The 17,854-nt window shown below is 40.5% G+C and overlaps 2 protein-coding genes across 2 annotated transcripts; both read left to right on the forward strand.

Annotated features, from left to right (window-relative positions):
• Positions 1 to 82: 82 nt before the first annotated feature.
• On the forward strand, positions 83 to 11,558 carry c1s.2 (complement component 1, s subcomponent .2). The gene is made up of 24 exons (XM_068735449.1): positions 83 to 161; positions 466 to 664; positions 770 to 950; positions 1,630 to 1,755; positions 2,012 to 2,205; positions 2,621 to 2,771; positions 2,861 to 2,976; positions 3,070 to 3,151; positions 3,249 to 3,383; positions 3,509 to 3,583; positions 3,672 to 4,490; positions 5,499 to 5,616; positions 5,974 to 6,187; positions 7,016 to 7,199; positions 7,282 to 7,422; positions 7,875 to 8,080; positions 8,171 to 8,318; positions 8,467 to 8,585; positions 8,714 to 8,792; positions 8,917 to 9,051; positions 9,907 to 9,981; positions 10,082 to 10,287; positions 10,379 to 10,590; positions 10,931 to 11,558. Exons 1-24 carry the CDS (start codon positions 148 to 150, stop codon positions 11,295 to 11,297), a joined length of 4,296 nt encoding a protein of 1,431 aa, XP_068591550.1. The 5' UTR covers positions 83 to 147; the 3' UTR covers positions 11,298 to 11,558.
• Positions 11,559 to 12,453: 895 nt separating this feature from the next.
• tapbpl (TAP binding protein like) lies at positions 12,454 to 17,237 on the forward strand. The gene is made up of 8 exons (XM_068735366.1): positions 12,454 to 12,799; positions 13,485 to 13,697; positions 13,786 to 14,055; positions 14,379 to 14,579; positions 15,345 to 15,512; positions 15,593 to 15,696; positions 16,709 to 16,934; positions 17,122 to 17,237. Exons 1-8 carry the CDS (start codon positions 12,748 to 12,750, stop codon positions 17,187 to 17,189), a joined length of 1,302 nt encoding a protein of 433 aa, XP_068591467.1. The 5' UTR covers positions 12,454 to 12,747; the 3' UTR covers positions 17,190 to 17,237.
• The last annotated feature ends 617 nt before the right edge of the window (positions 17,238 to 17,854 follow it).

Consider the following 17,854-nt stretch of genomic DNA (forward strand, 5'->3'; position numbering starts at 1 on the left):
AATTTGATAAAATGGCTGCGTTTGCAAAATATGAGTGAGAGACAACCGGGGGGGGGGGGGGGGGGGGGGGGGGTAGGAAATTATGGAGAAAAGGGGAAGGAGAGATGTTGATGTAGTTTATTCGTGAATGGATTTGATCGGATCACGATGATAAGATTAAGGTGAGTTTGGATTTTTGCATTTTAGTACATTAAAAGGGATTACCCCACTGTAATGATTAGCAAAAGATGTGTGGAGTACTTGTAAGACGGAGGGATGTTTTGGCATTGTGAATGAGTATTTTTGTGATTCATAATCTCTGGCTCTCTGTCATTTTTATGTGTAACTGGACTTTCTCACATTAAGTAATACTTTTTTCTGTCTTAACTTCATTGTCCTTGCTTTTTCTCCGCTTCCCTCTCCTTTCCTTTACAACGTATCACCTCCTCCCTTGAATTTTTGTATATCTTCCATACCTTCCCCCAGTCTTCTGCTTCTCCTACTCTCCCGCCCGGCCTACTCGATGCTGCTGGGATGGGTGGAGTCTCCAGGGTATCCCACTGGATATTTGCCCCATGCCAGTCTGAACTGGAGCAGGTGTGCCCACAAGGGTCACACCCTCTCCATCAAGCTCATCCACCTGGACCTGGAGGACAGCCATGACTGTGAAAACGATGCAGTAAAGGTCAGAGGTCATGATAAACTTCAAATGGTTGTCCCATAAGAAGTCATGGTTAATAACTGATTACAGAAATGTTATTGTATCCTCTACAACACCATTGTTTTCCAGGTCTTTTCAAATGGAAACCTAATCTCAGTTCTGTGTGGCAAAAGGGAATTTGAGGAGCTTCAGTCCACTGTGAATCCCTCGCTCCTCTCCTCTCCGGGGGGCTGCCTCTCTCTTACGTTTCACTCCGACTACTCAAACACCAAGAGGCACACCGGCTTCAGAGGGTTTTATAGCGATCAAGGTGAGATGTAGAGGAGAAAATAAATGATATTCCATGTTCAAGAGTTCAATTTGTACATGCATGCATTTCATCCTTGTGAATACTTTTGTAATTACACTGTTAACTGTTAGGAAGGTGATATTTTTAGACAACAATTCACAATGGTTGCAGTTTATAGTTAAGCTGAATTGGAAACATTACATTTCAAGATATATTTAATGTCACAAGTGGACATTTCTAAAATAATCAGCGTTCAGGGTTAGGTGAGTTGCGTCTTATTTTCCAATCTTAAATAAATAAGTAAAGCCTATGCTTCTGAACTATCTTTAGCTTTAAGACTTTCAGTTTCAGTTCAACGATGCTGCCTGTGGCTGATATCTGATCTAAGTCCTGACCAACAGCCTCACCTTTGTACAGAGCCAGTCTAGTGGTTTCCTCTCCGTTTCCAGAGTTTATGCTAAACTAAGCTAAGCGGCTTGTGGCTCCAGCTACATCTTTAAAGTATAGACATGAGAGTGGTGTTGATCTTCTCATATCAACTTGCCTGAATTTCAAACTGCATTATTACTTTAAGAGTGCTGTACTGTAAGAGTTTTATCCCAAATGCCTGGGGTTTAGTAGTAAGTGAATCATCACCACCAAAACAACAGGTGTCCAATGATTCCTTTAAACTAACCCTCTAATTAATTTTCTCCCTCAGACTTTGATGAATGTAAGGATGACCCTGACAACGGATGCACACAGTTCTGTCACAACTACATCGGAGGGTACCACTGCTCCTGTCGCCATGGTTACTACCTGGATGTGGACAAACACACTTGCACGGGTACAAATAATGATAATGACTAGGATCAGTACATAGCTTACAGAATGAGGAGTTCAAATTAGACAGAGGAAGACAAATCAAGGAAGGTGAAACAAAACTGAAACATGAAGTGAAAATAGGGAAATAGAGGAAGCAGAAGCAGGCCAGCCCGGGGGGGAAAGGAGGGAGAAGAGGAGAATTACACGATATAGAGGCTGATTGTGTAATCAATGATTTTGTTGACTGTGATGACAATGAAATGTTTTCTTCAACACAGTGAGTTGTACTAAGGATCTCTCAGGGCTGTACAATGGTGACATATCCAGTCCCTCCTGGCCCGCTTCATATGCAGAGAATGCCAACTGTCAGTACACCTTGTCTGTGGAGGCCACCCTGCAACTGGAGCTGCACTTCTCTGAAGATTTCGATGTGGAGCAAAGCCCTGATGGTCAATGCATAGATGCACTGAGGGTAGGTGTTGAGTTCAAATACTTACGTACCACATTTTTCTGAAACTTCTAAGTAGAACCAAAGTGGAAGTTCAGACAAAAGCGTTGTAATCATGGATCTAACAACAAGTACACATCTTATTTTTACCACGTTATAGGCTCTCTGTGTTACACATTTTCATGGTGTTTAGTCTGATGATCAAAAAGCTCAATTTGGGTCTCATCAGACAAGGTTTTTTTTAATAATAGTGGATTTCTCTTCCATAGGAATACTTGTGCAAACGTGTTTTATTTTAGATTTGCGGTCAGTCATTTTATAGGCACTGTACAGGCTGGGGGACACACATAAACATGTGTGTTTCACCAGAGGGAACTGAGCAGAGAGGAAGTCGAGACATGTACAATGTGATACATTACCTTTGGTGTTTTGTTTGCAGATTGAGACTCCCTCTGGGATTCTGGGGCCATTCTGTGGCCACACGCCTCCCCCATCTCCCTTTCTCACTCACTCACATCATGTCCAAATCCGCTTCACCTCTGATGGCTTTGGCACCAACAAAGGCTTCAGTCTCCACTTCAGGACCAGAGGTACTGCAGCCTCCTCACTTGTGACACGATGGGAAAGCACTATTTGTTGGAAAATGATCATGATTGTTCTTTTCACATGTAAATTTCAGACAAGGTCTGTCCAGCAGTAGTGACCTCACACTCCACTGTGACTCCTCAGCAACCAGAATATCATGCGGGTGAAACAGTGACAGTAACTTGTGATCTTGGCTACGTTGTAAACACTGTGAGTATACAGAGAACCAGATGTTTTAATAGATTTACATTTGATGTATTTAAGCCACTTTTAAGCTAATTAAGTTCTTCTTTTGCAAAGTAGCAAGGTACCCAGACCTTGTCATCACAGTATGTGGCGATATGTCAGAATACAGGCGTATGGACTCCCAATTACGTCTGTGAACGTGAGTTTGATTGCAACCATTTTTGCTGAAAATTTGTCTTGAATGTCTTGTTTTTTTCACATTGTCCTTCACAATGTTTTTTTCCCGCCATGTGTAGCTGTGGATTGTGGATTTCCTGATATCCCAGAAGATGGCATCCTTCAGTTGGTGGGCTCAGATAACCCACACTCTCAGTATAAAGACCAGATTCAGTTTAACTGCAGCTCAGAGTACTACACACTGGAAGGAGATGGTGATTATAAGAAGCTTGTACACCATTTTCTGATTCCTTTCCTTGACTAGCTTTTAAGAATGCAAAGTTTTCTGGTTTTATTAATCATTCATTGTTTCACCAAAATGCTCTCTTCAATCTTTCAGACTTGTACATTTGCAGTGCCAATGGTGAATGGGTATCAGGTGGAGACAAGACAGAGATGCCGAAATGCATTGAAGGTACGACCTTAAATGTATTTCTCACATTTTCTCGTATTAGCTCATTTTGAATCACATGAATCTATTGATGACTTCTTGTGTATTTCAGTGTGCGGAAAGCCTGAAAAATATCGTGCAGCCAGAATTTTGGGAGGTCAGGATGCAAACATGGGAGAGATACCGTGGCATCTTTTGATTAAAGAGCCGAATAGAGGAGGAGCATCATTGATCAATGACCGATGGGCTGTCACAGCAGCTCATGTCGTGGAAACGGCAGAGGAAACCTCTTTGAGACTGTATGGTGGACTGGTAGATGGAAGAACGATATCAAAAAGGTTTTCTAATGTAGTTGTCATGGACAGTGAGAGGATCATAATTCATCCCGACTACATCAAAGGCATTCCTCTTGCAATACGCTCCAATTTTAACAATGATATTGCTCTTATTAGATTAGCTTCCAGGGTGAATTTAGGCCCAAACCTCCTTCCCATTTGTCTGCCAGAGGTAAACAGGGTCCTGTCGGAAAATGAGCTAGGCACAGTGTCAGGTTGGGGGATAACAGAATCAAAGAAGGGTGCTTTCCACACGTCTGCTCTGTTAAAATACGCTCATATTGGGGCCTACTCCCTTACAAAGTGTCAGGATACACCGTCCACACCTACAACTAACGAACGCATGACTTTCACTCATAACATGTTCTGTGCTGGAGCAGATGGAAAGGACAGCTGCCAGAAAGACAGTGGAGGTCCGTTTGTTTCTCCTATGTTGACTGAAGGCAGTGAGCCATTTCGTCTGACTGGCATTGTGTCCTGGGGACCCCCCTGTCAAGAAAGGAAGTACAAGGGTTATTATACCAAGGTGGCTAGTTATGTGGACTGGATTAAGGAGACAATAGATGCAATAGAAAAGTCTAAGAAAGAGGAAAGATGAGGGAGAAAATGCTTCTCTACTAAACATAATAATGTAATCAATTTCAGAACTGATTTAGATATCATACAAATACATGTTTATGAAAATAAAGACTACAATCTTGAAATCAAATGTACCAACATTAATACCATTATGCAGTGATCACATTGTTACTTTATACTTCCCTTTTGTATTAAAGGAATTTGCAAATCAACTGCAGAGAATGTTTTTTTCAACCAATTCAATAATGTACTGTAATTGTGTCTGTTAATCATCAGATACACACACAAACACATTTTACATCAGGGGTCTCCATACACTGGAATACTTAATATTTTAATGTTTATTTCATAATTTATACATTTGCCTTTTACTGAAAAACTAAATAGTTTTCAGTGCTGTGTGTTTCATTGATAAACCATTTCATCAGACAAAAATGCCCTCACATGTAAAACAATAACGTCAATAACTCATGTTGTTGCTATGTTTTAAAACACAAAACAATTCAGCTGGAACAGTTATCTTGATTTAAGGTTGACCGTGGCTAAGTGGAGAGCAGGGCCAGCTTTCAATCAGAGGGTTGGTGGTTTGATCCTCGGCTCCTGCTCCACTAGCCTCATGTCAATGTGTCCTTGAGCAAGACACTTAACCCCAAAATTGCTCCTGTAGCTGCATCTACGGTGTGTAATATAATATAAAATAAAATAATAGCGCCCTCTAGTGGTAGAATGAGGTTTATGGGTGATTGAGCCAAAGTTTAAAAAATGGGACCTGAGAGGTTTTTTTCTAAAGTTATTCTCAATAGATAATCTAAAATAAAGGAGATAACATGAGTTTGCATTCCATTGGAGATGTCTACTTAACAACGTCTTCCTAATTCTCTATTTTAAACAAATTATTTGCAGCATTGACCCTGTTTCCCTGTTTTTCTACAATTCAAAGTCAAGAGATCGTTTGTTTTTGCCAAGACAAACAAGGCTTATTCCTGGCATCAACGCAGTGAGTTGCTAAACACTGAAAATTACAGACTTTGTGACATTAATGTTTCACTTGAAGGTAAGGCATTTGCTCCTGCAGCAGCGCATCAGTTCACGCTCAGATACAACATTCAATCCAAAGATGGGGTGGACTTTCTGTATCATCTTGTAAGTTTCAATGAACTTTAAAACCCATTTGTTTGTTGGAATGAAATTGTTTTTGTCATGAATTTCTAGCTTGATTCCCAAAATTCACTGTTAATACCTGTTGTCATTGTGGAGCTGTTTCCTATATAATTTTGGATCTTCTGTACAACCAATATTAATTGAGCAGTGTTCAATAGGTTGACTGAGGGATTCGGTTCTCAGCATGCCACCATATGGAAACCCTCAACAGTATTATACTGCAGTGTTGATTGTGTCACTCTGTTTGTCTTTTCTGTTTGCACTAACTTTGGACCAGCAGCTCAGACGACCACAAACTGATAAACAGATCAAACTCTCTCTGTCCCTGAACCTTTCCAGGTTTCTGTATGTGTCAGTTTGTGAGTGCCGGCGGCTGCCTGATCCAGAGCCTGTAATGCATGGGGCGGTCCAGTCCCCCCAGTATCCCCAGCCTTACTCTCCCAACCTGCAGGAGCAGTGGGACCTCAGTGTGCCCGAGGGCTACCAGATCCAAATCACCTTCACACACCTGGACATTGAAGCTTCTGCAGGCTGCCATTACGACGCCCTCACAGTCAGAGCTATTTTTCAACACATATGAAACAAACAAAAGACCAGTGTTGTGGTGTTTGAGTTCTGAACTACAGTGTGACTCGAGTTTAGACGACTTGACTCAGGCTTGAATATTGACGACTTAACCTAGAACACTTTTTGTACCAACTACGTACATACAGCTCCATGTTTTGCTGTTATTGCCAAAATATGCTTTAGTGTTTCTCAGCATTACTAGCTGCATGGTGGGTATACAGTGGTCTCTCTTTGGTAGTAATCTCACAAGGAAGCAGCCCTATGTTTTTTTTTGGAGGTTTGGTCTTGCTTGTTCCCCTTCAAGTCTCAGCAACTGGTTCTCACTCACCGGGGTCAAATCTAACCCCAAACTCCCCTTTTCCTAAAACAGATGTATACTAGAACATTTTACAATATTAGTTCAATTCAAATGCCACTTGGATGCAGTATAATGGGTTGTAAACAACACATTTCTAAATTAGTTGTGCATCAGGCCACCAGACCAGGTATATGTTAATCCAGTATTTATTCTACTTTTCACTGTTTAGGTCGAAGTATGTGCCTCTTTAGCCACTAAAGTCGCTAACTGCCTTCCATTTGATCCGTACCATACAATGGGTTACTAGAGCTGCTGCTGAAACATACGTTGATCAGTGCAGTGATAATTAACCAAAACCTTAAGCTTGCGAGCCATTAAACCAAAACAATGAGCTGAAAGATGCTAAAAAACCATGTCATAGATTTGTCTGCTGATAAGTGCTGCATGGTGTATTAAACCCTTTTCACAGCAATTTTCCCTCACGTTGAAGATTTGATCCCTCTTATGATCCCTCAGGTTCTCTATGATGCAAAGATCCTGGGAAAGTTTTGTGGCCATGAGAACTCGGCTGATGGGCATCATCCAGGCAACCAGCCCATCCTGTCTCCAGGCAACAGACTCACCCTGGTATTCCAGACGGACGACAACAACCCAGAGCGCCATCAGAATGTGGGCTTCTCTGCACAGTACCAGGCAATAGGTAGAACTTATCTATTTCCTGTCACTTCACTCTTCCACTATGGAACGACCTCCCACTAACTTATCGCGTCTCTCATTATCAGACACAGATGAGTGTTCCGCACCAGAACCTCAGGATGGCTCAGGTCCTCTCTGCTCTCAGATCTGCCTCAACACCCTTGGCTCATACCTTTGTGCCTGTCACCACGGCTACGAGCTTCGTCCAGACCAGCGCAGCTGTGTGTGTGAGTGTTGTGCAGATTCACACTTGTTATGTATGTATGTATTGCGGCGGAGAGGCATGGGGAACAATGCTTAGTCAAACTGTTGTCACACAATTTTCAACTACTTCGACCAAATCCAACGTCTATTTCAGTCAGGGGTACTTGTGTCAAGGAACTGACCGTTTACGACAAATGGTTACACAATTAGCTGAAAAGAATTTTCTCTTTGAGGGAGCTCAAAGAGAAAGTGATTCAGAGAAAGTGATTCAGTGATTCAGAAATAATCTGAATCACAACAGAGAGTCTGCTATTTACTACACTTTATTGAACAGTAGATCTTAGTAAATTTAGCAATGCCATGTTGTTACAAGGTTGCTGGTAGATAAGCCGCTGACAAATGGGCCACTGACCGGGAAGCATTAGGGATGCACCTGATTGAATTTAACCTGAATGTTCCTTTACCGATTTCCCAGTATCCTGCGGCGGTGGTATATTTGATGAGCTAGAGGGACATCTGTTCAGTCCAGGATACCCGAACCCCCCGCCTCAAGCTGTGTCCTGTCAGTACAATATTTATGTAGAATCTGGCTTCACCGTTGCTCTTAACTTCACTGACATCTTCCACATCGAGAGCGTGGACACTGAGCAAGGCCCAAACTGTCTATATCATTGGTTGCAGGTAATGACGAGCCGCTATATAAATAAATGGAAACAAACTGAGCATAAAAAGATATGTTAAATATTGAGCTGTGCACTCCTCTCTTTAAAGTTGACCATCCCAGACAGAGAGCCCATGAAGCTGTGTGGTGGAAAGAGTCCAGGTCTGATAGTCACAAACTCCAACACTGTCAGACTGGACTACCACACTGATGATGAAGGCCTGAGCAAAGGCTGGAGCCTGGACTACAGCACTTACAGTGAGGGAGAGAGGAATGAGAACAGAAACAAACCGATGAGCAATTAAACTGCTATTGATTGTCAAAACATTTTCCACCAGTTGGTAACAGTTGGTTACTGCATGTATGCAGCTGATGTCATGTGTCTGCTTGTCCATGGTGTTTCCAGGAGTAAAGTGTCCATTTCCCGGTAATGTGGCTAAAGGCAGGGTCACTCCTATCTTGACCGAATATTTCTACAGAGACTACATCTTTGTGCGCTGTGAACAAGGATACAAGCTGATGATGGTTAGATGAAACTTTACTTTTCTTTCTTACAATGTCTACAGAGGGAGCTTCTTTATTTGTCATTGTGAGCGATATATAAAAACAGACATTGGCTGATGTTTGATTAGTTCCTCTCTTTTCTCTGTCAGGACGGTGAGGAGGTTGAGGGTTTCTCTACCATGTGCCAAAGCGATGCAAAGTGGCACCTCCCTCTGCCAGAATGCCACAGTATGTTATCTTTAAGCTCAGACATAACACCCATTCTAAAATTAATGGAATCTGTATTGTGATTAACTACAACTTAAGTCTTACTGGCAAAATAGTCATTTGTCTTTGTTTTGTTCTTCTGCAGTAATTGATTGTGGAGAACCTGAACCTTTGGTGAATGGAGGGGTGACCTTCCTGTCTGGCCTTCAGAATCAGTACCGTTCTGTTGTCCAGTATCACTGTAATGAACCATTTTACTCTCTCCTTGGGGGTATAAATGGTGAGATATTAATATATACTCTTCTATGATGTACAGTTTTAGATTTATCCTACCAGCCGTTGGTTTCCATTAGCCGACTCTTGAAACTTTTATGTAAATACATTATCATTGCGTGGCAATACAGTTTAAAGGAGCAATGTACGACATTCAGAGTATTAATATAGCAGCAAATATGCTATGTAGAGATATATTGGAGTCATGTCGACCTGAGCAGAGAATGAATGTGCCCTTCCTCTGTGTGTGATGTTATCCGAGCTTCTCTCTGCTATGTTGACATAGCCGGAACGGCCACACGTGCTTTTAGTGCATGTAAGAGCATGCCCCACTGGCTAGCTTACTGCCACTGCTCTGCACTGCTCTCATATGCCGGTTACACTGGCAGTGTCAACACTGTTAGCTCTGTCAGCACTGTTGCCATATTTTGTACCGTTAGCCCACCGTTAGCTACGAGCTGCCGGCTCAGGCGTCGCTCTCTCATGTTGAGAGCTGTCGAAAGACAATCGGAATGCTCCCAACCGATTGATTTTCAATAGTGCAGAAATGAAAAAGCATTAACTTAATATATATTTTTAAAGCACATTATTAGCAAAATGGTTACTTGTGGTGTAATATATACATGATTTGTAGTAAATGGGCTAAAACATGCAAAGTTACTGGTCACTAGTAACTTAACACCAACTTAACTTAGCATAACTTTCACTGCCCTCCAAGCATCACTGATTGGTGTGTTCAGAAAAGTGTTCTGTTGCACCTGTAACCCCATCCAACAGTGATGTCAAGGTGTACTGACACACTCTGGAGTACACTTCTTCATCACTCGAGATAAAGATTAACATCAAACTCCCTGCTCTGCAGTTGTCCACACCTGTGAGGCAGACAGAAAGTGGAGACCCGACAACGATATTTTTGTTAGTCCAACATGCATACCAGGTATTGCTTTTCATTACAAAAATAAAACCCTGCAAAAGCTAATATATATAAATATAAATATATAATAAAGATAAATACATATATGTCTGTATCCCTCCAGTTTGTGGCCAGCCCACAAAACTCATCTCTGCCTATCAAAGGATCATTGGAGGCAGTGATGCTCCAGACAATACCATCCCCTGGCAAGTGCTCCTGAGTGTAGATGGAGCTAGAGGAGGAGGCATGGTGATTGGAGACCGCTGGATAATGACTGCAGCTCATAATTTAATAAAAAATGGAAATCCAGTTTCAAACGAGACTTTACGGGTAAGTGTGCTACTATAGGTGTTATCTGCATGCCCATTGCCTCCATGATTTTCAATTGACATTTAATTCCTTCTATGCTGTTGATTTTCAGATTTACATGGGATTTACTGATGCCACCCTGTTGGGCTCTCCTGTGTTTGCTGCCTCGATCCATATTCACCCTCGATACAATAACCCCAGCCATGTAGACTACAACAATGACATTGCCTTGATCAAAATGTCAGACTCAGTCACATTCAACTCAGCCATTATGCCTATATGTTTGCCAGCAGAGGGCGCCACATACAACACTGGCACATTGGGGTAAATTTTCAACTGCCGGGTTTCATTTCATTATGCTGTATAATCCATTTTACAGATAATACAAACAGATGTAGTTTTGAGTACTTTGCCAGGTGTTTGTATTTCTGCAGACAGATTTTTTCATTGCGAAAACAAAAACAAAAACAAAAGTGCAAGATGCTGTCACAAAACTTTACAGGTATACTATTGAGAAGATAGGTTTGATTTGAGCAAGGAGCGCTAGAAGTTGGGGGTATGAAGTGGAGAAGGGGTCATTGCCGTGGACCATGTGAATCTTGCCCAGCTCCTAGACAGCTTTGCTTTTTTCACCTTTTGACAGTCTCTTCTACCTTTTTTTCAGACTGGTTTCAGGATTTGGACTAACAGAAACTAACAACACACGGATTTTGACAAATAAGATGAAGTTTGTGCAACTCCCTGTGGTGACGCAGGAGACATGCAGTAATTCAATCATTCCGTTGAAGAAGACAAGCAGCAATGTACCAAGTCTGACAAACAACATGTTTTGTGCTGGAGTCCCTGAAGGGGGGAAGGACTCCTGCCAAGGTGACAGTGGAGGACCCTACGCCTTGAGAGACAACGAACGGTTCTGGGCTGCTGGGATCGTCAGCTGGGGGATTGACTGTGGAAAGCCGGGAAGATATGGAGTCTATACCAAAGTCATCAACTACATCGACTGGATCAACAAGATGATGCAGGAGAACTGAAATTTACAGTAATTCATTACAACATGATAAAAATAGAGAACAAATTTTGCTCCAAATATACTCTTTCTGCAGTGTTAAAGCATTCAATGTAACAAAAAGCTATGAAATTAGATAAAATGATTAAGTACAAATCATGATTTGGACAATTTAAAAATGTCCTAAAACTATTAAATGAATTTCATACTAATTGTAAAGTCATCACATAGTATTACAATTTTCCAAAAGCATTTTTTTAATAAAGTGAAATAATACAAACTTAAATGTGCCTTTTCATGCATGATTATTCACACATCTCCTCTTTTCTTCTCTGGGATCGTCAGCTGGGGTTTTGAATGCACAGAAGTTATGGATTCTACACCAGAGTCCCAAACTACATAGACTGGATCAGCAAGCCGATGCTGGAGCATTTACTATATTTCATCACTATGTTAATAAAACCTGATGAGCTGAACAAAACAAGTACCAAATAAATATGCTAAATAAAAACAAATGCAGAAGAATAATTTGGCTCATTAAGATCTTCCCCTTTAGTGATGGTGAGGTACAGCCAGATGAGCAGGTTGAGACAAAAAAAATCAGTTTTGAAGCAATTTTTGCATTTGAGTAAGAAACAAAGTATCCCCTAATCATGAGCAGGCACATAATAAGTAATATAATAATAATATAGGAATTATAATTTACCACTAGTATCATAGGTTACCTAGTCATACAATTCAGTGAACAGAACAAGCTTGTAAAATTGTGGCAAAAATTAGCAAATGATGTATTTACATATCCAGCAGATATGGTGCAACATTATTATTAATTTTGAGCCGTGTTTGTGTCCGCATGATGAATAGAAGTCCACTATTTAGCCTTCTCTTTTTCTAACTCTGGTTTGGTCTCCACCAATCCTGAGGTAAATATCTGAGGATCCTCAGAGCATTTGTTGAAATAGTTCTTATTGGTCACATATTCATACATGTATTTTGAAACAAATTGTGTATAGATATAAATGTCAGTTTTCTTTTTGTAGCATAATTACATTCAAACTTAAAAACGATCGTACCAGAGCCCTTATGTGGTGCTCGTTTCCACAATGACCCATGACCAGCTGCTGCTCTCTCATTGGACGATCGTGTCTGCTCACTTTCGCTTTCTCTCTGCGTTACGCGCATGATCCCGACAGCGAGAACGTTCCTGTTGGCGTCTGCCTCACAGTTCACTATTGGATTATTTGAAATCAGAGTAATTGCCGCACAGTCTTTTACGTGTGATGACGGAAAGGCTGTAAATACCCAGCCTCTAGCGATGCAATGAGCTGCTGTTAGTTGTTGAAATCCAAAGTGAAAGTGCGATGGTGCTTTTATGTTCTCAGCAGTTGTTTCACTTTCTTTTGTTGTTGTAGCCTGCTAACGTTAGACCTTTCCTATAGCACTCTTAATTTATTACAACGCGGAAACGAGACCCAATGATGATGGTTGTAGTGATTTTGTTTGGATACTTGCTGACGTCCGTTTGTGGTAAGAGCGTTCATCTTTGCATATTGATGCAGCACTAATGACATAAACCTAGATGAATCGACCTTCAGATTGTCACGTTCAGTAAAAAAACTTTTTAGATCATTATTCATTGCACGATGTCTGATGGAGCTTAAAGTTTCCTGGACAAAAACACTGAATTGGCACTCATTTTAGGTAAAATACAGTCTTAATTTTGTACACTTAGAATCAAATTACTGTAGCTGCTGATCTAGTCTAACCTAGAATATTTTTGTCGGTGCATAGTAGGTCATCTGAACACGCAAAAATGCGCAGTTTGTCTAAAGGCAAGTTTAAAGTTAAAAATAAAGGAAAAATACGGTTTGAGTAATTCATGAATGATGCATTGATATTTACTTAAAGGGAGCAGTTTGTTAAAGTAAATTCCTCTGGAAATCAACACTTGCTTTTAATGTCAACACAAACAACAAGTCTCTGTCAAAACCCTATTTTTTTATTTTCCTATAATTTGTAACTATTTACATAATTGTTCCAGGAAACATTCAAAACATTATTAGGTAGTAATGGACCCATGAATAAAGCCTTACTCTTATTTATGTTCAATACTACTAGTCTTGTTTACCTGATTGTGTTAAAGAATGTAAACTTTTTCACAATGTTAAAATTGGTAAACCTTAGTATTTTACTGTGTCCCCTTGTTTCTCAGCTGACGGGGTTGCAGATGTGGTACTTTCCTGCACCCTGGTGGAGGAGGGAGTCGGACTTGGTGGAATGGGAGGTGGCACACACTTCACACGGACCCCAGCCACTCTTGTCTTAAAAGACGTTCCAGTGGCTTCTGACGAATCACTCGAAACACTCACTCCGTTTGTCCCGCCTTCAATCCCTGACACGGATGCCATCCTGTTAGAAGTTAAAGGTTCTCCCTGCCTTCTCTACGTATTAAGTTTTGGTGTAATATAAGCACAACCTTGTGTTGAACTTCTCTTATCATCCTTCTGTGGCAGTGTCATCACCTGAGATCCCCAATGCACATGTATTGCTCCATGCGGACTGCAATGAGCAGGAGGTGATGTGCGAAATAAGCCGTTACTCTCCTCTTGGATCCCAGGAAAGTTCAGGATCAGCTTATTTTATGGTGTCTGTTAATGTGGAGGGAGTTGAGTTCAGCACTGCGTTGATTCTGCAGACTTTGGTGGTGGAGAAGGACCAGTCGACCCTCATACAAAACCAACTGGGTCTGCCTCTTAGCCAGTCGGGAACTCTTCTGACTGAGGGTGAGATCCAGTGTTTAAAGGGACAGTTCACCCCAAAGTCAAAAATACATATTTTTCATCTTACCTGTAGTGCTTTTTTTTGTGATGTGAGTTGCCTAGTTTTGGAGATACAGGGCAGCCGATATCTTCAAAACAAGGCAACTCGCACCAAAACAATCCAGATTGATAAATAGCACCACAGATAAGAGAAATATGTATTTTTGATTTTGGGGTGAACTTTCCTTTTGATATCCTATTTCATCATCTCATTGAATTGTTCTCATCGTTCATATTATCATTCTCACTACTTTTTTCTGCTTTTGTCTTTACTTTCTGTCCCTCAGTGATATTCTTGGTCTATTCCCACATAAAGTCTGTGTCTGCCCCTTTGAGAAGCGATGTTATCCTCAACTGTGGCTTCAAGCAGCAGGAGATACCTTTAGCGCAGGAAGTGGCCGTTGAATGGCGACTGCAACACAGGGGAAAAGGGGGGAAAGTGTTTGAAATGAAGACAAGGCTGGATGAGGCAGAAGGGAGGCCAGTGGGTGAGTGCTGTGTGAACAGGTGTGCCCGACCTCTTCTGGTTTATCCAGGGTCTTTAGGTGAGGGAGGCTTCTTGTGGCTCTGAGAGTGACAGCACTGATAATGTTGAAGATGGTACATAAGTATCTTCAGTAGCATAGAAGTTTATGAATACATAAATGCATATAGACTCAAAATGCTAAATTATAGTGAGGCTCTGAGGACAATGTTGGCAAATTTCACAATCACAAAAGGATTCTTGTCAAGTGGCTATTTGGCAATATTCAAAAATAAACTTTAACTCTACATATTTGTGGTATTCAGACATGTTAAACATTGTTCTAACACTAAGTTAATTATTAAAATGTTGTTTCAAATGTTTTGGATGAGGTTATGGAGACAAATACGGACATAAAACATGAATACTATTTATTTGATTTGTAATTGTTATTATTAGTCCCATCAGTTTGTGTGGTCAATTACTTCACAAATGAATTCCTCTTTATCACATAATGAATGGCTAATCCAAAGCCATTAACATTTAAACATTTCATTTGTTGGATTGTTCTGTTTGACCCGCAAGCTCTGACTTCGGCTATCTAGACTACTTTTAACAGCCACAGCTAAATGTCAGAAAACTGCATAAAATACACAAATGGGAGAGGACAAGAGAGCAGTAGGTGAAATAAAATGCTTTCTCACTGTGGTCAAAGGCTCCAAAGCGAGCAAGTAAGACAATCTTGAGATGAGATAGTTTTGTCAATTCCTGTTAAATTTTCTGTTGTCAGTGAATGAAGAGAGGAGAGGATCAAGCATGGATGCCTCCCAGATTGTTGGAGAGGGTGACGCCTCTGTGACTTTGACCAAGCTGAAGGTTTTGGACGAGGGGACCTACATCTGTACCATCAGTATTGGCCTGTTCCACGCCCAGCAGGTCGTTCAACTCCAGGTTATTCGTAAGTTTCACCCTAATCTCTCCATTCAGAAAAATCCACTGAATGTCTTTCATTTCATTTTGTGCTTCTCTTTGTTTCAGAACCACCTCATGTTTCACTCTCAGAGGAGAAATTGGTTTTGAAGACGAAGTCCCCCCAGACGCTGAGCTGCCACTGCGCTAAATACTATCCACTGGATGCTCAGGTGTGTAGCTATGTACTCTTAGATGTAGCTGGTAACCAGCACATGTTCTATGCTTTCCTTTTCCTCCCACTGAACAACTTGGCAAAAATCTTTAGTCATTCATTTTTTGATAATACCACAAAGCCTGAGTGGATCATACAAGTAGAGATAGGAAATACATAAACCTGCCTGACTATGGCCGCCAGGCATTAAGTTTAAGTGTAATGGTTTGTCCAAAATCAAAGAAGTCCATTGTCCAAACAAAAGACGAAAATAAATCAATGCTAATGCTGCCTCTCTTGCTCTGGTAAAAAAAACTATAGAGCATCCAGGGTGCATGCTTTTCCTATACCTCCCTGCCGGTGTAAAACCTGAAGTGAACCCATTAGTGCTGCCCAATTTTTACAAAACAAACCACAAAATAAACAAAATACACAACTAAGCAAACTGGACAAATAACTACCAAAGGAAAATAATGAATAAACAAATAATAAATAAATGAAGCAAATATCTTTAGTAATCAGCACTCAAACTAATAAATAGCTCCTACATTACAGATTTGATAAGATGTTGATTTGGTATGATTTGACTAAATTATGATATCCATTTACATTTGTTCTGAAGTCTTTTTAAGGTAAATCTCATTTTAGTCTCACGAAACGTTTTTGGTGAAGCAGCTTTGAGTTTTAAATGTTGGAGCAGTCGAGGATTTGAAAGAAGCTAAATGTGTTGATATCTTTAAATCTAAACTTACCTCTTCAGCCTGGCTTTTGATTGAAAAAAATTTGGGAAATGTATTAAATATTATTTGTTTTAAAACGTTTTATTACATTTTATCCATTGTTCTGTTTTTGTTAGTTTTATTATTACATTCTTATTTCTTTTGTACCTCAGTCTTAAATTGTTTTACTGTTTACATTTGTACTATCTTAATATCAGCTTGTCAGTGAGTTCTAGAGCACATTGAAAGATGCTATACTAAGAAAGTTTGACTGAGTGATTCACAGTTAATAATTCTCTGCTTTCCTTTCAGATGGAGTGGTTGTCCCTCTCTCCTACAGACACAGAGCCCACAGTGCTTCCGGATCAGGGCTCTCTGTCCAGCCATCGACAGCATGGTGACGGGACTTATTCCTTGTCGTCTCATCTCTCTGTGCCCTCCACTGTCTCCCCAGGGACTGAAATTACCTGCAGGGTGTCTCACCCAGCCCTGGACGCTCCTCTCTCTGTCAGCCTGGTGGTAGAAAGTCCAGAACCAGGTATTATTGTGTGGCCGTTGCTGCAATTGTTTAACGGCAGCTCTGTTGCTGGGAGGCTCAGAGAAATAGAAAATATCATGCTATGAGATTGTGGATTTGCATTACATATTGTGCACTGCATCTTGTACTTAATGACAACACTGTATGAAAATCCTTAATCCTGTTCTCTGTGTCTTTCACTCTACAGGTTCCTATTGGTGGGTTCTGGGGTTTATGATCATCACTTTGCTTTTCTTCTACCAGGTCATGAGATAAGTTAAATTCTAGGAGATACTCCTGACTTAAACCTGAGCCTAGAGTGACTTTCTTTGTGTCATTTGTGAGTCTGTAAGTTATTACTGTTTTTTTTAGAAGCCATCACTGGTTCTTTTAATTCAACTCGGCTTCTACAGAACTGAAAAAATACAATTTTGGGAAAAAATCAGATTTTACTATCTAGCTGTATAACTTGTTTGCTTTATAAATTTGCTGTTGAGTATTGTTGGTGGTAATTTACTCATGTAGAGTTGCAGTAAGCAAATTTGGAGGTTGCGTTTCTGTTGCTTGTGTGGCAACCCAGGGGGCGTGGAGGCAAGAGTCACAATAAAGCAGGAGACTCAGAGGCAGTTAAGTGTCCTTTAAGAAAGAGGTTGTGGTAAAGGGGATGGGGTCAAACTCAAACTAGAGAGAGAGAGAGAGAGAGAGAGAGAGAGAGAGACTTTCTTTTTTGGAAAGTTTTTTTTCTTTTGTACTGTTCGTACTTCATTTGGTACACTTTTTTAAAAGTAGCCTATGTTTTTATGGATCGTTTCTGTGTGTGATCATTTTGTATTTTTCTTTTCACAATGAAGGATTTGTGACTCTGCAACATTGTTTAAGGTATTTGACATTATCAATATCAGTTCATTCCTTGTATTGCATCTAGAAACCATTAAAATCTC

This window comes from Cebidichthys violaceus, unplaced genomic scaffold (genome assembly GCF_023349555.1).
Source record: "Cebidichthys violaceus isolate CVI_PGR_0920_01 unplaced genomic scaffold, fCebVio1.0.p SCAF_7, whole genome shotgun sequence".
NCBI classification, from domain to species: Eukaryota; Metazoa; Chordata; class Actinopteri; order Perciformes; family Stichaeidae; genus Cebidichthys; species Cebidichthys violaceus.